Below are 27204 nucleotides of genomic sequence, written 5' to 3'. Positions count from 1 at the left end.
GGCACAGCCATGTGCCCCCTTTTTCCTCTACCATCCATGAACAATCCATGAACAGACAGCTATGTGCTCTTTCTCTCTCTCTCTCTCTATAGATGCCTCTTTCTTGTCAGAACCCATTAACAAATCCGGAGAGTCATGAATATCCGTTTTTCATTAATCCAATTCCTTTCAGTTTTTTCACGTCCTTTTCATTTCAACATGATTATTCCATCCTTCAAGCAGCATTATCATAGTGATGATATTTCCATGTATCTTCTTTCAGTTCATTTAATGTTGTATTATTTGTTGGTTGCTAACAAGCTGAAAGGAAAAGAGAATCTTCCCGTATCAGACTGTATACATGTATTATTTGTCTGTCACTAGAACGAGACATGGAGATAGAGATGTTGATCACATGTTCTTCGTTTGTAACCTAGTTCTCTGCCAGTTTATATAAATGAATTTTTTCATACTGTACTGACAACATCAGTTAATTTGATATGTATATGCGTTACAAGAGGAGGCATGACTAGAGGAAAGTATATTCCTTTTATCATTCTATTTTTGTTTTCTTTAGGGTGAAAGGTTCATTGCATCACACCGAGGAGAGGTCACTACCTTTCTCTATCCCCATCATCCCTTAGAGTTCATAGATCTTGCTTCAAAACCATTTAAGGTCCAAGAAAAAATGCACTGGGTCGTGACACAGTGACCATAGGATTTAAACACCAGATTGATTTGAAGTGGACCACCTTACTGCCAAATGCGCTGCAACCCCACTTTATTTTTTGTTAGTTTATGGGTAGACTGAGATTAGGCTGAACGTTATGAATAAATATCAATACTAGACTTTTCCTACCTTGTTTTATTAGGCTCTTAATTTTCTTTTCATTCAAACAACTCCAAGAGATTTGGTTCATAACTGTTTGGGTCATTGCCTAATAAGGTGCACAATTAGTGGCTGGTTTGACCAGTGGTGGAACCAAACATATTTGGCCATGTGGCATTCATCATAATTTGAAAAGCATTCATCATAATTTGAAAAGCGTTAAGTATATACAAAAATTTAGAGTCAACCAGTAAGTAAATTGAGATTTTTATTAAACTGTGAGGGCAACTGCCGACACATGGCCACATTTGTATCGGCACCTGTTTGACTCCGGTGAGCCTCCATTTTGTGCTTCGTCTCAACACAAATTTGCCAGTGCAACCCTAAGCCATGGGTTTAAGAAGAAGGCAGAAATCATGGCTTCACAGGTTCCTTGCAAGATTGAGCCCTTGGACTTAAAATCCAAGGCTATCAAACGTAGCCTGAGATCAACATGGCGGAACTCTTTTTGCCATTGATGGAAATTAAGATCGAACCTTGCTACGTTTATGGGTCCCATGCACAACCATCAGTTCAGCATTCCTACCATAGTTTATGTCAACAATTGAGCATCTCGTAATCCTTTTTAGATGTCATGATCTTCTTTCTGACATTGATGGGAGGGCTTTCTTTGATAAAGCCATCAATCATTTAATCTAGAAGCACCAAACACTTCCTTCCCTTTCTTTTATCCCCCTTAGCTCTTTTTTTCTGTAAGAAAGAGAATGAAGGAGAACCGAAGCATTTTTTTAAAGGAGAAACCAAAAGAATGTTCCTTCTTCAAGATATCTCTGAAGCCATCCTGTCCAATGCTTGTTGTTGGCAACCAAGAGAAAATTCACGCCTGTGTTATCTATAAAACCATGCGGGATTTCTTCCAGCACTATAGGTTCAGCTTTTTTTTTAATATGCAACAAAAGATCCTACACACACACACACACAGAGAGAGAGAGAGAGAGAGAGAGAGAGAGAGAGAGAGAGATTTTCAACACCACCAACTCAGGTTAATGGCAAGAAGAAGCGGCCATATGACAGTTAGGGCTTAAAGTGAGGTGTTTAAAAATTGAAGTCCTGAAACGTCTAGTGCGCTTTTGTAGAACGATCGACCAATTGCTGCGAGTGTTTGTCTTAGTAACTCATTCTAAAATATTTGTTCAAAGTCTTCCAAAACGTAGGTTCAAATAACGAACCTTGTGGATCTAATTAATCCCCACAGTTAAAATTTTGAAATTCACCTCTGTGTCTGGATCCGCTTCTCTAAATGCAAAACATTTTAGGCAACGTGAGAGCTGCGCAGAACCCAGGGACAAAACCCACATTATCTCTTAATAAATTATCATTGTACTTTCCACAAACAATAACTTGTACTTATGAATTTAAGAGTCACTTGATAAGAAGCAAGAAATATATTTTAAGCAAGTCTATGGTTTTGGTTTCATTGTGTTATTTTATTTATAATAGGAGGATCTTCAAGGGGCTGGTGCCCACTAGTAGAAGGCCAGTTTCTGTTTCAATTTCCCAAGGCATCAACTTACTGTGCAGTAAAAGAAAGAATAAAGCACTGAGAGTAGAAGTTATACCTTGGGGACGGAGGAAAAGGTGGAGGTTTCTGCCCTTATAAAGGGAGAAACTCTTAAAACACTAAGATTTTGGTAGTGGCTAGAAAAATCGATACTTCATGAAAATTAAGAACTTCAAATAAGACATTTTTGTTACGAAATTAGCAATTATAAATGTACTAATATAATGACCATTTGATTAAAATATTCTTTAACATGAATTTAAGTAGAGCTTTCATCTCTACCCTAGCAATGGTTCAGGATTTAAGTATAATGCCCCTCCTCGCCTTTGCTAAGAAAAAAAAACGGAAAAGAAGTAAAAAGTCTTAGTAGTAGTCTGACCTCAAAAAGCTAGCTTCAGAGCAAACTAGTTCATAGCAAATACATAACCTTTTGAACATAGATTTTGGTGACGGCTTCAACCACCCATCACTAATCTGTAATCGTTCCCCAAATTTGAGTGGGTCTGGATCCTGTCCATCATAGTGAGATGGCTTAGATCTGAATCCAAAAATCCAACAACTGTGATATGAATGACATTATAGCCAACCTGAAATGACACATGTCAACGAATGTAGATCACCAGTTTCACAATCACAAATGCAAATGACCAAATAAGTGGATGACATTGGAACGGCTTTTCACAGTACCAACCAGATTAGCAGCAGATTCGAGGGACATAAAATCTAAGCGGCTGTTTGGTAAGAGGAACATTTTGTTAGCATGCCATGTATCTATTTAATAATTGAGGTAGTTTCATTAAATAGCTTCACAAGTGTTTTACGAATGTGCCCAAATTTTGGAAACATATACATAGAACACTAACAAAGTATTCCTCTTGCCAAACATCCTCTATGGCTCCACAAAACACCTTCAGAATGCTGTCAGTCGGGTGCTTTCTTACTTGGTTGGTATATAACTTCTTGTTATTTTTGTAAAATTATTATAACAAAGAATTAAAAACTTCCGGAGAGAAAACAAATAAATGGAGTGGTATGGTGAAAAGGATAATGGCAAAGGGCAAAAAGATCAGTGCAAATCGATGAGGAAGGAAAGTGGAAGAAGCAAGAGATGATTGATTAAACGTGCAGTCTTCTCTTTGGATTTCTGTGCATTCATTTCCAGAAACTAAATCTGCCCTTCTTTATCATATGCAGATGGACAATTTGCTAGAGATTACAACCTTCAGCTTCTTATTTTGGGAGATGGGAACCTCAGCCATTTAAAACATAAAAAGTTTCCATGAAAGAATTGCATATACTTTGGGTATACTTTCTGTTCTTGTAATAAAGAAAAGCAGAGATTCAAGAAAGGAATGCCTAATTTTAACTTGGTTCGGTGTAAACTCACACCTACGTTCACAGAGGTAGCTATGGTTCTTAGTGTCGATAAGCCTGGATCATTCTTCTATTTATAATGGAATTACAGACATCATCATTTCCTGATTTACAGGATTTACATTGATCTTTACAGGAGGAAACAATATCCAATTTATAGTCATTGTTTCCCTGTTTATTATTGCCCTGTTTAGTTGCTGTGCTTCTCTGTTTGTCAACTGCATCTTCATCTTTTGAAATATTGGATCTGTCTTGGCCAGCCATTGTCTCTGTATAACTGTCTTCCTACGGTTGGCCAGATGATGTTTCCTTCTTGGTATTGTAACAATTACAATCGTTACTATTTCCATCATTATGGCTGGCTGGAGTTTCCTTTGCGAATCCTCTGATTTCTTCATTCCTGTTTCCATCGTCATGGCTGGATGGAGTTTCCTTCTTGAGTCCCTTGATAATGCCTCTATTGTCTTTATGTATATATGATAGATAACATTTTCATTGCTGATAGAAAGGGGAGAAGTGGAAATTAACATTGCAGCCGATAACAAGCATAAATCGATGAGAGAGGATAACAAACAACTAGATTCTTGATGACCCAAAAAACTCTTTCTGCATCTTTTCTTACTGAATGCTCTCTTCTTGACTTCCAATCATCAGAAGGGTGACAAATAGAGTTGTCACCACTGACAGGAAATATTCCATAAAGTAGTTGTGTATGTTCTATCCACTTACATCTAAAGAAATTTAATGATCTTGAAATAGCTCCTTCAAGAAGCTGAGCCTGTCTCTTAGATTTTCCTTGAGATTCCAATGTGCTGATTAATGCGTCTAGTACTCAAAAACAGAAACTTAAGAAACCTACAGACTTGTATGTCTTCCTCATTACTTGAGTATATTGTTACCACTCTTGTAGGTCTCAGAAAACAATAATATAGAACCACGAGTACGAGAGGGTAAATTCGAATAAAAGAAATTCAAAACATTAAAATTCTAACTGTACTCTCATCCTGTTGTCAGTGAACTTGATTAGGTGGTAAAACAGATTTACTGCAGAGCAAATTGTAGGGGATATCAAGCGGGTAATGCATAGAAAATATGAAAGCGCAAGGTTTGAGTCTGGACTTTGAATTATAATTCTCAATGAGTAGGCACATAATTGGTGTCTGACACAGTTTCTCCCATTGTCAAGTCTTATGATAACATTATGAAAAATCTCAAGCAATAGAATAATTGAGATCAGACTTAATCTATGGTTTTCAACTCGACGCTCTTCACACTCCCCTCTTACAATCTATTGAGGTCTCACAGTCACCGGCATAGCCACATGTGGACTTGTGAAGGTAGTCCCCCACACTGACCCACATAAATTCGTTTATTGCATATTGGTGTCATTTTATTTTTCCATCTAATCATACTGGCATGATATCCTTCTAGTGATGCTAATGAAAACAAACTCCTGAGCCACATCATAATCCAAGGCTGTACATGAGTGCTGGTGGAGCCAGAAATTTGGGTCGAAAGGTGCACCAATTCAAAATTTTCAATGCTTTTCAAAGTAATAACATAAAACTAAATATATTTGGTGGAGATGGTGTGGGCAACTGCCCACAGCATCCCGCATGTGGCTCGGCAGTTTACATGAGCCTAGGTCTTATTCCTTTTCTCATCCTGCCCATTGTTGAATGTCTATAAGCAAACACGATCCATCGATCAAAATGGGCAGGATAAGATTTATCATAGTCCCCGAAAAGTTGAAAATAAAAAAATCCTGAACGCACTCCTCGCTGCCGTATCTGCAGGAGTTGAAAGCTTATGGACCTTTCATATTCATTTTAATAATTTCAACAAACAACGAATGATCTTTGGTAGTTTGAATTTTTACATGTGGTCGGATTCAGATGTCTATTATAAAAATATATATGCATCAAATTCAGCATAAAAAAATTCCTGTTCCAAATTCGATTCCTTTATTAATCGGATGCAATTTTTTTATTAAATTTGACTGCAGAAGTTCAAATTCAAATTCAAATGGAGTCGCAGATTATGTCCAAAGCATTAACATCTCTTAAGGACAGTGACAAAAGAGGGCAACCGAGCAAGTGGGACCTTTGCATATCTTTTCATTAGTTTTTTTGTCATTTCCACCCACCAAATCACTCGCAGATCGGTTCTTTACCTTCCAGCTGTTTATTGGAATCAATATTTTCTCGTGCCGGCCGATATGCACCACTAAATCAAAAAGAGGCAACGCCTGTGTCGGCTAAATCATTCTGTACATTGGGTAGACCTTCTTCTGCCATGAAAGCAGTTCAAATTCTAAAGAGTATTAGAACACGATTATGTCTCAGTGCTCAGATGTTGTTTCCGTGTAAAAACGAAACCATTAAAAGAACCATACCTGAATCTAGATTGACAATTTGGTTGAAACAATCTACCAAATGGGAAAAGGAAAACAAAATTTTCTCACTTTTTAAAGCCTAAATATCTCTGCAATTTTTACCACTACAATGTCCTGAGGCTTAGGACACAAACAACCAGAAACTCACCCCACATCATATAGAATCACACCCAAGAAAAGAAAAAATCGAGAAGAAAAGTAAACATAAGACATTAGCAGATTCTTCGACTGCAGCCAAAACTGAAGAGTCACAAAGGGTAGTATCACAGGCAGCAAGGCCCGTTCAAGCCGGGGCGTAGCTGCTCATTCCGACGGCGCCGGCATCAGTCTCACTTCGGTACGGCTTCCAACCGAGTGCCGGCTCTGATCGGAGGTAGCTCCGGTAGTAGAAGACGGCCCAGAGGGAGTTGACTGCGGTGAGCACCGCGGCGGCGATGAATACGCCCTTCCTGAGGGTTTCACAGGAGAAGTCGCCTGCGCCGAAGGTGCCCCTGTACTTGGTATGGTACGCATTGCGAGCTGCTCCGGCCACCAGGCATGACGCCAACACTGCGAAGTTCACCCTGCAACCACCCCCACCCCCACCAACTGATCACTAAACCCTACTAATGTTAACAATAGCAATTTCTCATGAAAAAGAGGACAATATACTCAGTCGTGTGTAGTAATTTCATATATGCTTGCCGAAATTGATGAATTTCTTTACTTTAGCACCCCATTTTGGTATTGATTTGGTTCAGAATCGTGTATTTGGTTTATAAAAAATAGTTCTTTTATGGCAAAAATAGTCATAAAGTTCCAACTTGTTGATCTTCAAGTATTGCCCTTATATCGTTATTATCAAACGGTTTAAGTGCTACTCTTGTTATTGTTGCTGATAATGTCCTATAGCAGCAAGAAAAACAACAATTTCCTATAAGTTCAGAATAACAGCGACGGTGTTCAAACAGCAGTTATAGTGTTCAAATGGGGCATTCAGTAAGTAGCAGCGAGATTCTGACGGGAAATACAGAGCCGAAGACAGTACCAGGAGAAAATGAAGTAGATGACAGAGGATGTCCGACGAGGTTCTGGGGAGTGCCCCCTCCCACAGCAAAGGCATCTGGTTATGCCCATCACAATGGCTTGGCTGATCGAGACGAGGAAGAGGGCAGCAATGGCGTACGCAGTCGCCACATCCGAGCTGTATAAGCAGTATGTTTGCTCATCGTACTCATCAGGCACTACCTTCCCCTGTTGAAATCACCACATGGAGAAAAACGAAAATAGAAATCACTGGGATGCACAAGATGAATGATGAAGATCTGACCAGTGTCCTTCTATTATGTGCAAATACCGCACTTACTTTAGCAGCACAGAACATCAACAAGTTTAGAGAGAGAAAATGGGTACCCAGAGATTTTGGACAGATCCGCTAACATAAACAGATACAAATATTTCCTATGGCCAAAATAGAGAAAACAAAGATCTGGGTTCTGATTTTATCAGTACCCTGTGCTCTTTCTCTCTGTGTGTGCGTGTGTGTGTCGAGAGAGAGAGAGAGAGAGAGAGAGAGAGAGAGAGAGAGAGGCACATACTACACTTCTTCTCCTCTCTGCTGCAATGATAAGGATGAACGCCACCAGATGGAGGATGGAGATCAGGGCTAGCACTGCAGAGGAGGGGCTCTTTACCGCCATTGTCCGATCTGCTTGAGCTCTTCCTTCCTCTGTTTTCCACTTTCCTCTTTCTCCTTGTTTTATTCTTTTCTCTTTTTTTCGAAATATGTTTTCTGCTCAGCGTGAGAGCGGGGACTTTGTCTTGTTTTTCCTTTTTTTTTATTGAATCACTTGTCGACGAAGCATTCGTACGGCGGAGCCATCACCTGTTCTTCTTTTTTTCCTCACATCATTGGTGGGTCATGGAAATTACATAAATCTTTCTCCACTTTCTTCTCAAAGACATTTGCTGTCTAAAACTCTGGATCTCTTCCTCGGATACTGTGATGATTCCAACACCCCCTCCCTTGGCCTTAGTACCTTTGCTATGTCCCGAAGTTAGGTCTGACAGGGACCTTCCTTCGCTTATTGCTCTCTCGTTCTAATGGAAACCATCCTGACTGCATCAAATGTTCTCGTGGACCATCATCTGGTTTCAAGATTTAGTCAATTTTTAGTTAATTCAATTCGAGTATTCGACCTCTAATGCATTTAATTTTGCTGTAACAGATCTAATTTTCTTTATTATTATAAGTATTTATCCCAATCTTGTAGCTGTTTACAATTACTTTTTCATTGACAAGATTTTAGCAGCCATGTAGTTTTATGCAGCCGAACGACAAAATATCAGACTCGTGCAGTTTTCCCGTGTCACAAACCCAAGAAAATCTCTCTCCCAGCGAAAGACCAAGGTTTCTTATTCCCTTGGTGATCTTAAGGCCAGTCTGATAACATTTTTGTAAGAGTTTCATCCCTCATAATATTTAACGTAAGCTGATCATCAGCTATTAGCTGAGATATGGTTCCAGGACATCGTTAACTTGGCAAACACCATGTAGTTTTGCATTATCTAGACATTACGTAGATAAGGAGCCTAGATAATATTAAACCTTCTAATAATTTGCCAGGGAGTTTGCATTAGCTGGCAAGTACTCATGTTGGCCCCTTCAATTGATTGGCTAGATTCGCTTGGATCCGCCTGTGGTTAGACTTTCCTTACGGTTCTTGTCTAGATTCTGTTATGTAATTTTTTAGGCCTACAAAATCTGTTTTTGAACGCTCAGACTCAAATGTGGGGAAGGCGACAAAAGGCCCGGATTGAAGAGTGCCAAAAATTGATTCAAAACTGAATCAGCCAACAAAAAGGTTAGGGATGTATTTGGATGACACCTTATAGATGTATTTTATACAAGTATTTGGATGACACCTGATACGGTGTTTGTGTGGCTGGCGGAAATTGCGTTTGACAATAACCCATTTTTGACAAAACAGTGTTTTGAAGAGGAAGTGTATAAACTGATCTCCCAAGTTTTCGCATAAAATGTGATTTCATTTGTAGCATCCCAACAGACAAATTAAGTTTCAAAATTTGATTGAAAACCAAGCTTAAATAGACATTAATCTTCCATAAAATTACTTTTTTAAGGGAGGCTAGCTAATTAGGCTAGAGACGTGATCTCTAGTTCGAGACCTATGGGTATTGTACAACATGCATGTCATAAGGTACTGAAATGTGGTACTTAAGTTGAAGAGTACACCGCTTCAACCCATAACTCCAAAGGCAGAGGGAAGGAGAGAGTTTTGAATGAGCATCCTTCTTCAAAGAGCATGTTGTTAATCTCTTGTTCACCGAAAAACAGTGATCCAAAAGCGACAAACGACAAAGAGTAAACTGAACCTTGTTGAAATATGTTTTGGGTATGGCGTATTTAGAATCTTTGATGCTGAAGATTAGGTGTAAAGTTGAAAATTTTTCATTATTAAAAGGGCTGAATTAAAGTTTTTAAATTTTGACAAGATAAAACATCATTTTTTTATTTTTTTATTTTTTAGCAGGCTCGAAGCCCCTGCGAGCCACTTGGCTCCGCTCCTGCCGAACATGAAGGATGTATCGGAGCATTTGCAAAGGGAGGCATTCAGCTGATGGTCAGTATTAAATACAAATACATGGTGGAGCTCTTGCACTCGAAATGAAGATGAGAAGATCTTTAGAACGCCGAGCAGAAGCGTGGCTCGAACGTCGCCTCACCGAATAAGATGGGTATACTAAAGTGGCCCGAGAAACCATACAAAGCCAGGAGATGAAGTGACAATTGTCAGCCCTGCGCACTTGGACTACCAGACCTTCCGCTGCAGTGTTGAACAGTAAAGGTGAAGGCAGGCAACCTTGTTCGACGCCTCACCCCACCCGAAATGAACCATTCTTCTTCCCGTTATTCTCTACTAAATCTCCCCTCCAAAGTGGAGTCATATACGCCAAAGTAATGATTTCCGTGCAGTTCATTGCCTGTTCTCCTTCCTATGGATAGGGCTGAACACGAGCCGAGTCGAGCTCGAGCTCGGTCAGCTCGAACTCGGCTCGACTAAATAAGACACGAGCTCGACTCGACTCGAACTCGATTATAGCTCGACTATCCTGGCTCAAACTCGACTCGATAATCAATGGTCGAGCTCGGCTCGATTAAGCTCGATTAAGCTCGTTTACTTGCATCCTAACTTGTTGAGCTCGAGCTCGACTACGGCTCGAATACGTGAAGCTCGATAAGGCTCGAATTCGTGAGCTCGATTAATATTACTCATTTCAGTAGTTTTTCAAGAATAGTTTCTTTTTAATGGTAGGCAGCCACAGCGAATGGACGAAAAAAATAATGACAGAGACCAAGACAAAAAAATGTCGGAAGTAGAACAAAGATATCTCGCTGTAATTACAGTTAATACAAAGCTCATAGCAAAGATAGATGAAAACATTCAAATTATTGCATAAACCAATAAAAAGGTGCACTTTTAAAAGCCCACCAACACCAAGATTGCATTCAAGCACCAGATTGCAAGATTGAACAATCACATCAGGTGACTCCACATCCTGTAATTGCTTAACTTGTAACCAAAACAAAATACTCTCCTAAGATTAAAAAGCTTATTATTGATATTGACAATCCTTTATTGAAAAGGTAATCAGATTAGAAGGTCATAATACATGAAATCAGCAATTATGCCAACTTACCAAATCGTGCAATGAGATTCAAAAAAAGCACAAGGAGTATGAGACAAAAATGGAACAATACATGAAACGCCTAAAACATCCAAGTGTTGTTACCAGTTACTACATAGCTGAAACATTCATTTCATGGAGCATCGTGATAAATGCTAGTTGGGGACCTGGGGTACATTACAAACCCTGTAAATCAGGCCCAACAGATCATAAAATCAACAGGCCGACTGCCTTAACAAGTGCAAAACAGTAATTTTGGACAACCAATCCAAAACTAGAATTCTCACACTTCAAGGAAACAAAATTACATTGAAGAAGGGCACCAAACAAAGGCACCCATGTCATAGAACTTACAAACATTAAGTAAGATGAAAGCAGCTCGTTGTTGGAACTAGCCAATGGCTAGTCGGCTGATACAAAGGTAGCACAAAATCTTCCATGACATAATCTTCCTGCTATTAACATGTTTGTTCAGCCCTTAAGAAACGAGAGAAACTCCGTACCTGCAGGAGAAAAAGAAAAATTGCTTACTGATTATTTTGGCTGATGAATTTTGCATTAGAAGTCAATCCAAGAGGAACTTAAAACACTAAATCCCACCAACATGTTGACAAGTTGCCGTCTTAAAGTAGAAAACTAATACTGGAATTGCTGGAAACCTAATAATAGCAGGAATGATCTGCAGAATTAGAGATTCTCATCTAGCAGGATATGAAAGATGGTTCAAGAGTTAAAGCTTTCTGAGCTTTCAACAAGAAAGAATGCAACAATAATAACTCACACCACTGCGAACTTTCTTTAATAGCTTAACTCCGCCATCAAGAAGTTTTCCATCTGAAACAGACACTAGAAAAATAAGCAAATGAATAAAACCAGTACACAGAAAAAGATCAAGAAAAACTACAAGAGGCAACTGAAACAGACACTAGAATCACATTAGATCAAGAAAAAGAAGAAAACAAAACAACAACAAAAAAAAGCATTACCAAGAGGCAACTTGAATCATTCTAATGATATATATTCACTTGATTCATCCTAAAGTCAATTAACAAATGATTCACAAAATATTTAATGAATACAATTTATTCAAAATATACTTACTTGTGTTACAACTTCATGCATTAGATCACCACCATTCTTTACCCAATTACCCAAACAAACCAAAGCTTCAACTGTTTTTGGCACCAATGAACTACGACTATCATTAACAATTCGACCTCCTGTACTGAAAACTTTTTTTGAAGCAACAGAAGTTATTGAAATTGACAACAAATCACGTGCCATTTGTGAAAGAATTCGATACTTAGATTCCTTATCTTTCCACCATTGCAAAATATTGAATGAAAAAGCATCACCATTATTATCATGCTTAATCAATCCGTCCTCCAAATATGTGTCTATCTGAAAAGTAACATTCTCAGCTTTACCTCCATGATACAAGTTGATGCAACAATAATAACTCACACCACTACGAACTTTCTTTAATAGCTTAACTCCACCATCAAGAAGTTTTCCATCTGAAACAGACACTAGAAAAATAAGCAAATGAATAAAACCAGTACAGAGAAAAAGATCAAGAAAAACTACAAGAGGCAACTGAAACAGACACTAGAATCACATTAGATAAAAAAGAAGAAGAAAAGAAAACAACAAAAAAAAAGCATTACCAAGAGGCAACTTGAATCATTCTAATGATATATATTCACTTGATTCATCCTCAACCTGAAAGAAATACATATAGTCAATTAACAAATGATTCACAAAATATTTAATGAATACAATTTATTCAAAATATACTTACTTGTGTTACAACTTCATGCATTGGATCACCATCATTCTTTACCCAATTACCCAAACAAACCAAAGCTTCAACTGTTTTTGGCACCAATGAACTACGACTATCATTAACAATTCGACCTCCTGTACTGAAAGCTTTTTCTAAAGCAACAAAAGTTATTGGAATTGACAACAAATCACGTGCCATTTATGAAAGAATTCAATACTTAGATTCCTTATCCTTCCACCATTGCAAAATATTGAAAGAAAAAGCATCACCATTATTATCATGCTTAATCAATCCGTCCTCCAAATATGTGTCTATCTCAGATTTGGTGACCTGAAAAGTAACATTCTCAGCTTTACCTAACAAGTTAAAAAATAGATTTATTCCACATTGTGGGGTGTCTCGACTCTCTCGACTTTGAATACTAGAGGAATTAGTTGATGCAGTAGAAATATTGACATCCACTTCATTTCTTTGAATCTAACTTTGATATATATCTTGTAAAGATTGTTTTACCATTTGCATTTGTTCTTCCCTTTCTTCTCTTGATTGGTAAATTCTTGAAAAGACAAATTCTGATAATGTGAGTTTCACGCGTGGATCTAATATGGATGCAATAATCATTATCAAGTTACAGGATTTTCAATATTTATCAAATTTCTCCTTTATTTTCACTGCCATTGCCTTCATAAACCCACCTTCATTTTCAACTTTTTCCTGCAATATTGCTTGAACTCTCCAAATTTCAAGAAAATATAAGTTTGCTGTTGCATAAGATGACCCAGAAAATAGGGTCGATACTGAATAAAAAAGTTGAAGAAAATCGCATATTACTGTAATTTTTTCCCAATCCTCAGGTCCAAGCAACCATACCAAACTTGGGTCTTCTATACTATATCTTGCAAAAACATCTTTATATAAAAGAGCTCTTTCCAACATAAAATATGTTGAATTCCATCGAGTTGGTACATCTAACACTAACTTCTTTGACGTTGAAAGATCCAACTCTCTAGCTGCAGCTGCAAAACCATGGAGTCTTGAAGGTGACACTTTGATATATTTAACTGCCTCTCTAATGCTAATGATTTCATCTTTAATAGCACTCAACCCATCTTGTACCATTATATTCAAAATATGTGCACAACATTGCACATGAAAAAATTTACCTCCATGATACAAGTTGATGCCGCTCTTTTCCATGTTTTCTTTTAATTTTCTGACAAGAACATCATTTGATGAAGCGTTGTCAACTGTAATAGATATTATTTTCTTTTTAATCTCTCATTCTGCAAGATGCTTAGCAATTACATTTGCTAAAACTAACCCAGTATGAGGTGGCTCAACTTCGGTAAAGTTGATGATACGTTGTTGCATCTTCCAATCTTTATCAATGAAATGTGCTGTTAATGCCATATATCCAAGTTGTTGGTTTGATGTCCACATATCTGTAGTCAAAGCAATCTTCTCAACACCCTTGAAGACAAGAAACAATTTCTTCTTTTCATCTTCATATAATTTCATGACATCTCTCTTAATTGTCGTTCTTGAAACTGGCACCCAATTAGGAAAACCAAGCCTAAGAATGAACCTAAACCAACAATTATCCATTATGGAAAAAACATGTTCTCCGGTTGCCACTAGTTTTGCAATTATCTCTCTTATTGCTTGAGCATCAATGTTGGAACCCATTTCCATAAGCTTCTTCGTGACATCTGAAGTATTCCCAGATTTAAAACTTAAAGTCGTTTGCTTTTTGTTAGCAAAACGTGTCAAACATTTGTGTCTTCTCATTGATGATATAGAGCCTCCTCCACTTATCGAAAATGGTGCACTGCAGTACTTACATTTTCTTTTTTTGATACCATTTATAACAACCTCGTCAAAATCATTCCATATTGTAGAAGTCTTTGACCTTGACCTTTTTGCACCACTTATACGTACTTTATGAGCATCTATTGAAACCCCTTCATAGTTAGGGTCTTGCGAATCTATAGGAGTTTCATTAGAGGAATGTACTCTGATTGGGACATCATCTGAACTCGGTCTCGAATCACATACTTGTTTGCCCTTATTAATGCTCGAACTTCTTAAATTTGTCATTCTTCAAACTAGTAATTTTCCCTCCTGCTCAAGCTATTCTCCTATTTGAACATGAAAAGAAACTACTCATCAACAAGCATATTACCAGTTACGTCTAATCAGACAAGAAGATTGTTCAATCATGATAATGAGATATTTGAGGTGGGTAGACAAGAATCTCATTCTATTTTGCTCACATGATCACAATCATGCAGCATGGAAGCAAATGGTATGTTATCTGAAAGCATAAGACATAAACTGAAACTGAAATAGTGTGACAGGCATATATTTAGATGCATCCATGCGACAGAAACTGAAAGAACCTAGTAATGACTGATGCAATGAGATTTGGACAAAAAGGCAAAATAAATAACATTTATAGCTTACCAAAACAGAGCACCATCTTTTCACATTATGCACAACAGTGTTTTATGGATCATTACACAATAATAAGTAGAAAGTAATCAAGACAGGGCCAAGTAACCATGAAGTCCCAGGTTCAGAGACAAAAGCCTAGCCTGCTAGTTAAACTAATAGACACCATTCATTTTGAAAGAATCAATTGAATAGGGAACATGAGGAATGAAAAACCAGCAGAAAGATGCTGACCATTGATTCAGTATAATATTTGTCATTAGGTCTGCACATCTAAACATATTGGGAAAATCAAACTCCCAGGTCCTAGCACTAAAAAGATTAGTATCTAATTTGTTCACATTAATCTTGGGGCATGACACCCAAGTTTACTTGAACAGTAATAATGCAGGAGAGAATTCCTCTCTGAAAAGTAAAAGCCCAAAGTTTAAGCAGATTTTCCTATCAAAAAGGCCTTGAACGAGTCTCTCTTATTAGTCAAATATACAAGTGCTTTCCATGTTCACTTATGCATAGATGTAATCTCAGTTCCCAAGAGATAAACCTGATGTTTCAAAAGAGTAAAACAACTTAATAGAGGATTAAAAGATGGAAGCAGGACAATCAAAATTTACAGGCATTAGACACAGTGGTTGCAGACTTGCAGGCTTGTAGCATCTCCAGAAAGAAGCCCTAGTACATTGAGAATAAAACCCAATGCCCCCCTGATCTGGGCAATATGCTCAGTTTTTGACAAGAAACAAGCATTGAGAGCAAACTAATGTTTCAGTTTTGAAGAAAACACTAGAAGATATAAACAGCACAAACAATACACTAGAAGATATAAACAACACAACAGTATATAAATCAGTAAAAGAAGGAAAGAACAGGAGGAAGAAGTAGAGAAAGGAAGAAGAAAAGAAAAAAAAACGAGTAAGAATACGCATGTAATATAATATGCACTTGTGTTACTGTGTGTGTGAGAAAGAGAGAGATAGGTAGGGGCTCGAAGGAAGGTACCTGAAAGAATGTTGATCAAAGCAGCAGCCAGCAGGTCACCAGAACGGTGACAGGTCTCCGAAGCAGCTACAGAACACCAAAGAAGGAGAGAATGGCCCATCAAACACGGGTTTAGACATTACGAGTCATAGAGCAACCAAGAAAGAGAGAGAGACAGAAACAGAGAGAGAGAGAGAGAGAGAGGCGACCTTCGGCGCAGGATGCGCTGCCTTGAGTTGGATATCACTGACTCACTGGAGAAGCGGAGAGGCGGAGAGCACACTGACGCAGGGCAGCAGGAGCGCAGAGCACAGGCGGAGAAGAAGCACAATGAAGCAGTGAAGCAGGGTGGGAGCACAGGCGGAGAAGGAGAAGTCGGAGACACCGAGGCGAGAGGCCAGAGAGGGAGAGTCAGAGTCGGAGAGAGAGAGGGAGAACGAAACAAACCCTAGAACGAAAAAAAACCCTTTCCCGTTCCCGCTTGAGAAGAAGTGAGTCGTGACTAGTGAAGTGAGACAGTTGAACCGGTTTTTTTAAAACCGGTATGTTAATCGAGCTGAGTCGAGCTTTAACGAGTTCGCAAAGTGAACTCGAGCTCGACTCGATTAGTTAAACGAGTTGACTCGTGAACTCGAGCTCGACTCGTTTAACTAATGAAGCAGCTCGTTTACACTTACGAGTCGAGTTAAACGAGTCGAGTTCGAGTAACTCGACTCGTTGTGCACCCCTACCTATGGAGCAAGAAAAAAGAGGTGGGTATCATTGAAGGGGAGAAAATAGAGCACAAGAATTGCCACTTAAAGCGGCATACAAGTCAGCATGGTGGCCACCATTAGAAGAATATTCCAAAGTCAATCCATAGTTACAGTTTACGATCTAAAGGGCTAGTTCTCTTGCACACTTCTCCAATTTAAAGGCCACCTTTTCGGAACTGATTGTCCTTCAAAAAAGCGCTGTATTGCTTTACTAATCCAAATTACATTTGACTTATATAATTCCTTCCGAAAATTTCCTTAATACCAAATAAATGAATTTTGCAAGATTTTGGCAATAAATCCCAAAAACAATGCACAATCTGGAAACCTATGAACAGTTTTGTGATCCAAATGATTATGATCATGCCGAATTACAGGTACTATTAGTTGCGCAGGTGCACATTATGAATCTAGAAGATAGGAACATATCCAAATGAATTATGCAGGAACACACACACACACACACAAAGAGAAAGAGAGAGAGAGAGAGAGAGAGAGAGAGAGAGACTGCCTTCAGTATTTTTGCAAGTTAATTTGAGCTAGTAGCTGGCATTGACGAGTGTTAATCATGCATCATTTTTGTTATTGTATATCACTTCATTTCCATTACTGCTATCAGTACGTTTTAGGTTAGGTTAAGTTTGTTAGCTGGCACTGACGAGCGTTAAATCATGTATCATCTTTATTGTTGTATATAATATTATTATATGTTTCGTTTCGTATGGGCTCCTGTCAGTGAGCTCAACATCATCATTAATAATTTAAGAGAAAACAAAATATTTAGAGTTGCTTCCTTCTAAGTGGGTTGGGAGCTTAGAAAAACTGGATGGGATGGGAGGTAGAGAGGGAGCACAGATAAACAGAGAGAGAAGAAGAGGATGGAGGAAGAACCAGTATCATGCTATAACGTTGCGGGCCTTCTATTGGTGTTTGACCAATAAATCAAAATGGGTTTAAGAGCAAATGGCTTCATAAAATTCTTATATGATCAACACTTTCCTGTTACTCCAAAGCCTTAGCATTTGAGAAGTCTTAGGGTTAACCTGATGATCATCAAGTGTCAGCACCGGGGAACTACTGTGATGCCCTGCTGCATCTGTGCGAGCAACAGGGAGAAGATTACCAGAGTTTACCCCTTACATGGACCATCATGGCAGGCATCTGGAGGAAGCTGGTGAGCAAAGTTCCACGAACTACGTAACTTATTCAATCAATGCAGGAAACGTTGTTTAAACTGGTGAGCGAAGAGCATACCTCAATCGGAAGTACTCAAGAGTGTTGGCAGTTCAGCAGAAGGGCTGGGATCCTTATATGCGTAAGGCTTGGAGAGAGTTCTGACAGACATGCACTGCGAGCTATATCGCTATGGTCAGATCACAACAAATCCATATTGAAAATAGAGGAATGGGAAGAATGCAGTTCAATTAATATTAATATACAGACAACGCGTATTATACGCTAAAAACGCTTCAGCCGAAAAAAACGGGAATAAAACACGTCTTTTTAAAAAAAACGGCAAATTTTAAAAAACGCGTATAAAACGCATCTCGCGTTTTCCTTTAATGGCCCAAGAATGAAAATGGCACAGTTGTAATATTGTTTAAAACATTTGTTTTTTTTCAAACTTGTTCGACCTTTTAGTGGCAAAAGAGTATTTTCACATAGCAAAAGAGGGCTTAGGGTTAAAAACGTGAAATCGACGAGTTTTTTTCGTGAGTCTTCGACGTTCTGAGTGCTTCTTTCGTCGTTCTTCGTGAGTCTTCTCTTCGACCGTTCGAGACAGAGAGGCGTTCGAGATTATTCTGAAGAATCTGAACTCTAAAGAGCAGGGCATTCGGCTGGTTTGGTCTGGTCTGATCGTCTTCTTCTCGTTTTCATCCGGCTGAAGAGGAGGGCATTCGAGATTCGACTTCCTTTGTCTCCATCTCGTTTTCATTCGGTTGAAGTCTCTTTTTCATTCGAACGGTGGCAGGTTCTCTTTCCATGTTTGATTTAGCTGTTTTGGTTTGTTTTTTTCTCTTTTTAAGACTTTAAGTTATTTCCCCTGCATTTTTCTTGTTGCCGTATGCATCAATGCATGTTGCTTATCTAGTCATTTTGTTAGTTATGCATTTGTTAGTTATGCTTATGCATTTGTTAGACTGTTAGTTTTCATTATCTAATTTTAATTTGTTGCTTATCTAGTCAATTTCTCTGTTTTTTTTTTAATTTCTCATTTACTTTTTTTTATATAATTATCAGGATTTTTTATTTATTTTTTAAAAATTTGCCGTCTTTTTCCCGTTTTATTTCCGAGATATATAACTTTGCCGTATTATACCCGTTTTTTTCTTCGCCGTATAATACCCGTACCCATTTAATGTTTCAGGTATTGCCATGGGGATCAAAATGGCAAATGGAAACAGTAAGAAGTACTCGTAGGGATGGGGGCAGTATACACAATTATGCCACATACCGGACCTTTTAAGTAGATGAAAATGCATTGATACTAACGCTACATTTCTTTCTGCTTTCCATGATGTCCTTATAGGATAATGATTTTCTCTCGTTTGAAAGAGCGCTCATGTATGTGCAGTGGCAGAGCCAGAAATTCTCGGATGAAGGGCACTAATTGGAACAATTTTAGACTCTTAAGGGCACATATAGGAGAAAATTGTTGAAGATACCAATTTGTAAAATCATGGAATCTTGTGGGCTGTGGCTCCGCCACTGCCTATATGCCAATCTATTATCTTTATTCTTTCCCTCATATTTTTATCAATACGTTTGCCATTTCATTACAGGAGAATCAGTTTCATCTGACAAGGTTTATATCAAGGAGCAAGTTCAAATGTGACAGGAATTGCAACTCAAGGTAAGATCAAGCATTTAGGCCTGTCCATGATCCAGAAATACCTTCCCAATGATTGATTTTGCCACCAACTGAAATTGGCCATCTGCTTGCAAGCCTATCTTGTGACAATATGCTTTTAGTTTTGGGGTTTTAGCATAAACAGACTGCTATGTGGTGTCAGTGCTGGACTTTCGAAATCCAGGGAAGAATTGAAGTTGAAATTAGAGGAGGCACATTTGCTTCTGCTTGTCCCCATATTTTTTACCTTACTCTTTCCTTTTGAAAAGGAAAAGGTAATCAATTCAATTGTAGGAAGAGTTAGTATGGTGATCATAGCTTGCATCTAGTGAATCTTAGTGCATATAATTTGTAAAACAAGTTGAAACTTCTCCCTGCGTTGCATCAAACATGTAAAGAGGAAGCAATTTCAGTTCAACAAGCTTTGGGCATTTGGGTAGGAATTGCAGCTACTTAGACAGTGCAAGAAGCACTAATCGGGTCACTAATTTGAGAGAAATCTGAGAACCAGTTTGAAGTGAGTTTCTGCAGCAGGTTTTACAGATGAAAGCATGCCAGTCACTTTGTAGCCTCAACTATGGAAGGTCCTTCTCCAACAATATGGAAGCGTTTGGTTACTTCTGATCTCAGATCCTTAGGATTTGCTATCCGTAAATCTAAGATTGGACACTCTTCCCTTTGATTTTAGACTAGAGGAAAATGAGGATCTCAAGTGTCAATGTTAGGTCCTTAGTTCGTTGAACCGTAAATTTTGGCGTGGATCTTTTGCCACATCAGGAAAAACATGATATGTTAGATCTAAGGATCCAATATTTGAAGTAGACAAACACCCCCTTGTGGGTTCACCATATTCATCTTCAACGAATCTGTAATAGCTTGAAAGACCAGCTGGTCGATGAACAGAAAACCAATCAATAAATGGACAGTTCATGTTTTCCGATCTGAACTCATATGAAAGAGCTAAGCGGTCCATCTCATAATGACTCACCACGTTCCTCACAGTTAAAAGTGGAACTGGGGCACAGTAAGTCACATGGGTTCAACACAAGGAATTTATACTGGAAAAAAGAGGTCAAGAGTTTAATGCCAGAGCTGAACATCCCTTCTTGGAAGGGTAGCGCTGAAACCTGAATCGATTGCCCAACTACCCACCAAGATGGGTTCCCTAATTGTCAAGAAAATGCAACTTGAATTAAGTTGCTTTACAAAGACAAACGGATTGAATTATGGATTTGTAAATTTTGCATCTGTAAATATATGAATCTGAGTCAGGTCCCTTCGCATTTAACTTGAAATACATGAACTTGAATCATAAGAAGGCTCTTAAATCCATAGTTTGCCAACCCATGAATTTAAAGTGGCTTCCTGTTAAATCAAGCCTTTAAGTCTAAATATATTACTCTGTTAGTTTGATAGGTTGAACCTCTGAACGGCGTTTTATGTCTGTAAAAAATCATTATTCAAACCATCAAAATTTGATATTAGCGACGAATGTCCCGAATGCTTGAAAATATTGCATGTGCTTAGTTCGAATGTTTGATAATCTTCCTACAGAATGAATTTGGTTTATCTTTAGGGGGCCTTTGATGCCCACCAAAAAAAATAAAAATAAAAAAAAAGAAAAAAGATTCATGAACTTTTTACCCAGAAAAAGTTCCTAAAATATGGTAGAAAAGTTTCTTTTTTTTCCAACCCATTTCAATTCAGGTTGTCTTTGATGGGTAAAGAAAATTTGCCAGAGCTTCAAATCTTCATGTCCGATAGAGAGCCAAGCCCTTGGGTTAGAGCCCGCGCTACACCCATGTCAACTAGTGCATTACTTCCTTCTCATCTGTACAAAAAGGGTATGAATACCGATGCCATTCGAACCAATGACTGGCCCAAACCTGTGCACCAACACCCATTGGAACAAAACCAAGGTGTAAAAAAAATTCATTTTATAAGTGATTTTTATTTAATGTGTCAAGTTGAAGACGTTCAACTAAATCACAACTCCACTTGTTATGTACATATTCGAAGGTCTTCCAATTCTTGTGACAAAAAACGACAATATTGCATTAAATGTTCCTAGCGAAAAATAAAAGTATGGCCTATGAAAGTAATTTCATGAACATTGAGCATTTTCGGAATTCCCAAAAGGGAGGGCCTCCAAAAAAGGTTTATTACTTTTATTTCACTAGAGTATAGTAACATAAAACTAGTCATGTGTTTTTGGCTCCTAACAAGACTAATGTTTGAAATAACAAAATGCTCCTGTCTAAAAAAAAAAAGCAAAAATTGAAAAACTCTCCTTGAGGCCAAAAATGAGAAAGGAAAAATTACAAGAGTGTTTGGATGACACTTGACAGCCACCAAAATCTTGGTTTTGTCAAAACCAATTGTTCTAAAAACTTAATTAAAATACCAGTTTTTTGTAAACTTAGTTTGGATGTTTAGATGACAAAGTGAAAAACTTGGTTTAGATGCAAAGATTAGTTTGTCTGAAAAACCTAAGGGGGAGAGGCAGGTTTTTGAGCTATGTCACCAGGGTGCGGCAATCCTAGTGACACACCCGCGTCGACGTGACGCGATGCAAAAATTAGTTTGTTTGAAAAACCTAAGGGGGAGAGGCAGGTTTTGAGCTATGTCACCAGGGTACGGCAACCCTGGTGACACACCCGCGTCGACGCGACGCGAGTGCTGGTGCGACCCAGATTCGCACTCAACCTGCACCCTATTGATTTCATTTTTTTTTAGTTTTTTTATCAAATTTGATATTATTAATATATTATAATAATAAATTAATACTAATAAAGAATACCCTCACCGCACCGCCACACCGTAATTTTTTGAAATGTATCGCACTGGCACCAGCATCCGCACTCGCACTCACACCCGCACCCCGCATTCTGGTGACATAGTTTTTGAGGCCCTTTATGAAAACGAGGTTTTGCCAAAAAACCAAGGTTTAATGTCACTAAATATTTTTAAAATAGTGTTTTGGGGCAAAACTAGGTTTCGACTGATCCGAACATCCCCTATGTTTCTTTAACAAAGGTGACATGGCTCACACATCAATAGTTTGTGACCTTAAACTTGCAACATCCTCTGGGTATAGTATGAAGATTTCCTTCAACTTGCAAAATGTTTTGTGTTTGAAGGAGGTTTGTGCAATTGGCCTGAGGTGGTTGAGGTGGGGACAAGTAGGCGGCCAGTGTCCATTTCAAATGTCAGGGACATCAACTGCTCGTGTTGAAAAAAGGAAGGGCCATATTAATTATGTAAGTTGAAACACAATAGGGGGACACCTCAAAACATTGAAAGCAACTTGAGGTGCAAGTGGTAATAGGAGCTTTGTCTCCCCTGCCCACCCGAAACTTGTAAAGCATTTTTCTTTCGAGACATTTGATATCTTGGAAAATGGTTCCAACAGGTGTGCGGGAAGGGTGAAGTTAATCTCATATATGTTCCCCACACCCGTACAGCGAACACAAGAGACTTTCTTGAAAAAATGCGCTCGTTTATTCTTTTAATTAAAAGGAATATTTCGAAGAAAGAAAAATTAAGAGCTTGGAACTTCGTCCTTAATTTTCCTCCTAAAGTATTTTGCTCGTCGAATGCAAGAAGAGAATCTTCCTCAAACACTTCTAAGCTTATGAAAGGCCCCATTTAATGCTGTGTCCGCTTGAAGGTGAAATTTGTCTGAGATTTCGGTGGGTGGCTTATCTCAAACAGCTTGGCCGCCAAGCATGTTTTGAAGTAATCGTAATCGAAGATACGTTGTGGAGATAATCAGACTGCCATGTGCCGTTGGAGAACTAATTCTTCCGCTCGTTCTCTTAACTAACTTTCAAGGACTCAAGAAGGTGACTGTGGATACTCACTTGAAAAACAACAACAATATTGTCCAGAAAAAAGTTTCCTTGCTGTGATTAAATTATTTTGTGCTTGATGGGATGAACAACGTGTCGCTGTTTTGTTCTTCATGAAATGGGCACATGAGTTTAAAATGAAAAAACTTAAAAACTGCTTGCGTTCAATGAAACATAAAGGTGAGACGTGAGAACAAGATAAGTTCAAGCCAAAGATTAAACTCATAAGAATGTTTAGTCATAAAATGTATGGCTTTAAACAGAAATGGACACAAAAGGACTTGTTTCATCACAAAGTACAGTATGGCATAAAACGGAAACGAACTCAAACATGTTCATCATAAACTTGTTCAGAGCATAACCATTTGAATCTTAACATAAGATAAAGCTTGTTTCATCACAGATCTGCCTACTATAGATTCTGAACAAATTGAGAACAGACGGGACAGGTTAATGCCCTAAATCAATCAGGAGAAGGAAAGGAAAAGAGGAGAAATCAATCAGGAAAACAGGGGACTTCGACTAGAAATAGAAGAAACAGGAAGAGGGAGGAAGCAAAGAAGAAGAAGAACGAATTTTACTTGCATGCTGGGTTGATCTAGAGTTGAAGTTTCACCTCATACCAAAGTGAAAATTCTTGTTGAACCACGGGGACCGCTATCGGTGACACCTTCTGCCACTCTTTCTGAAGAACCCCACCTGCTGCTGCTTAAATGCATTCACCGGTCCCCCTACTACGTCTGAACTCTCTGTGAAGACAAGCGTGAGAAGAGAAAAGAAGGAGGAAGATGAAGAAGCAGCAAGAGATGCTTCATTTCATATATGATGGGGTATTTATACAAATTTACAGGTATGTATAGATCCCAAAGATCTTGGGATTGGGAGATCACAATCCTGTGATTTACAACAATAAAAGGAAAGATTATTATTTTTTTCCTGAAATTTAATTTGTTGATTTTCCTCTTTGATATTCAGGAAAGATTTTCTTGATTCTATCTTTCCTAAAAATCAGCCTTGCTGATTTTTCTTTCCAATACTCCCCCTCAAGTTGGTGTGTGCAAATCTGAAACACCCAACTTGGTTCTTAAAGTTTGAAAAACGTCTCTCCCCAATGGTTTAGTGAAAATATCAGCTAGTTGCAAACACGATGATACATGATGAGCCCGAATTATTCCTTGCTGAATTTTTTCTCTTACAAAGTGACAATCTAGTTCTATCTGTTTCGTTCTTTCATGAAAAATTGGATTTGCTGAAATATGCAATGCTGCTTGATTGTCGCAATATAAATTGACTGGTTTATCATGACTCCACCCCAAGTCATTCAATAAGACTTTTAACCAAACAACTTCACAAGTTGTCAAAGCCATTGCTCGGTATTTTGCTTCGGCAGAAGTTCTGGCAATAGTAGACTGCTTCTTTGACTTCCAAGAGATAGGACTATTCCCCAAGAACACAATATATCCACTAACTGATTTACGAGTGGTAGGACAGCTCACCCAATCTGAGTCACAGTAAGCCCTCAATTGTTTTTCACTTGATGATGATAAAAATATTCCTTTTGCTGGTGAAGCCTTCAAATACTTCAATACTCTAAGTGCTGCTTCATAGTGTGTAGTTCGTAACAATTGCATGAATTGACTGAGAACTTGGACTAAATACATTATGTTTGGACAAGTAATTGTTAAATAAATCAAACGTCCGACTAACCTCCTATATTTAGCTGAATCTTTCAATGGAATACCATCATTTGGAGTTAATCACAATTTTTGCTACATTGAAAAGTCCATTGGCTTGGCTCCCATCAATCCTACATCATTCAAAATATCCATGATATATTTTCTTTGACTTATAAATATTCCCGATGGCGTTCTTGCAACTTCTATGTCAAGAAAATACTTAAGTATTCCCAAGTCCTTAATATAAAATTTCGAATGTAAATATTGCTTAACTGAAGCAATTCTTGGGTCATCATTTCCTGCAATGATAAGATCATCAACATAGACAAGAATAACAATAAATTGTTTTTCATATTTCCGAGTAAAAAGAGTGTTGTCAGCTGATGATTAAATGAAACCAGCGCCCTTAAGCAGCTTGTAAAACTAGTTACGTGGTGCTTGCTTGAGTCCATACAAAGACTTATGAAGGCGACACACTTTATTACTTGAATACTCCCCCTCACGCAGAAGGCTTGGTGGAATGGTCATGTATATTTCCTCATGTAATTCTCCATGTATAAATGCATTACTCACATCCATTTGGTATAAGTGCCATCCTTGAATAGAAGCAAGAGCAAGAAGTGTGTGCATGGTTGTTAATTTTGCAACCGGAGAAAATGTCTCATGATAATCAAGGCCCTCTAGTTGAGTGTACCCTTTAGCAACAAGTCTGGCTTTGTAGCGTTCAATACTTCCATTTGATTGCCGTTTTATCTTATAAATCCAACGATAGCCAATTGGATGTTTGTTTGGAGGCAAAGTAGTAATAGACCATGTATTATTTTGTTCAAGAGCCTGAATCTCATCTGCCATATCACTTCGCCAATGTTGATACTTAACCGCTTCCACATACGAGCTAGGTTCAACATCACTCATGATAGAGGTTAAAAAAGCAGAATGAGATTTAGAAAATTTGTGAACAGGTAAATAACTGTGTATGAGATAACGTGTACCTGAGGATTGCTTAGTTGAAGTAGATTCCTTAGGCGGTGAACTTATAACCATCACATTGGAACACACATAGTCTTGAAGATGGGATGGTGAATGACGAGTACGACTAGATCTGCGTAGAGCAAGTGAGTCTGGAGGAGGTGGATCATCTGACATAGGTCAATGATCTGAAACATAAGAGACTGACAGATTTTGGTCATTGTTGATAGAATCGTGAGGTTGAATGGGCGATAGCGGAGAGGAATTTGTTGGAACACCATTCTCACACGATGACATATATTTCTCTCCAAGGTAATCTTCTTGAGGGTGAGGCAAAACAACATTGTTCAAATCATTTGTATGATATTTTTCGTTTAGAAATGAAAAATTATCCTCAAAAAAATATATATCTCTGCTTGTAAAAATTTGTTTGGTATCCAAATCATATACACGATACCCTTTTTTATTGTGAGGATAACCAACAAAAGCACATTTGTGTGCATGTGATGAAAACTTATGCAATGAGTTTAAATTTTTGGCATAACACAAACATCCAAAAACACGCAAATCTTCATAATTGAGTTTTTTATGAAAAAGAAGTTCAAACGGAGACGTGCCATTTAAAAGAGTTGATGACATTCTATTAATTAAAAAGGTTGCTTTCAAAATACATTCACCCCAAAAAGTAACCAGGAGATTTGCTTGAAACCTAAGTGCTTGTGCCACTTCTAGTAGATGACGATACTTCCTCTCAACACGTCCATTTTGTTGAGGAGTTCCAACACATGAGGTTTGATGTTCTATGCCATGCTCAGGAAAATATGCTTGCATATTATGAGCTGTAAATTCAGCACCATTGTCACTCCGAACACATTTCACATGGGTATTGAATTGAGTAAACACTATGACACAAAAACGAGTTAAACAAGAAAATGTTTCAGATTTGAACCTCATCAAGAAAACCCAAGTAGATCGTGTAAAATCATCTACTATGGCGAGGAAATAATCTGCTCCCGTATGTAATGGTGTGGCATATCCCCCCCCAAATATCACAATGAAT

The 27204-nt window shown here is 38.1% G+C and overlaps 1 protein-coding gene across 1 annotated transcript; it reads right to left on the bottom strand.

The window, feature by feature from the left end:
- Positions 1 to 6179: 6179 nt before the first annotated feature.
- LOC116264486 (protein MODIFYING WALL LIGNIN-1-like) lies at positions 6180 to 7944 on the bottom strand. Its single transcript, XM_031644753.2, has 3 exons — positions 7716 to 7944; positions 7166 to 7371; positions 6180 to 6701 (listed from the first exon to the last, which is right to left on the bottom strand). The coding sequence occupies exons 1-3, from the start codon at positions 7815 to 7817 to the stop codon at positions 6422 to 6424; spliced, it is 588 nt and encodes a 195-aa protein (XP_031500613.1). The 5' UTR covers positions 7818 to 7944; the 3' UTR covers positions 6180 to 6421.
- Positions 7945 to 27204: the final 19260 nt, after the last annotated feature.

Source organism: Nymphaea colorata, chromosome 11 (genome assembly GCF_008831285.2).
Source record: "Nymphaea colorata isolate Beijing-Zhang1983 chromosome 11, ASM883128v2, whole genome shotgun sequence".
In the NCBI taxonomy this organism is placed as follows: Eukaryota; Viridiplantae; Streptophyta; class Magnoliopsida; order Nymphaeales; family Nymphaeaceae; genus Nymphaea; species Nymphaea colorata.
This window is presented reverse-complemented; position numbering and strand designations above follow the sequence as displayed.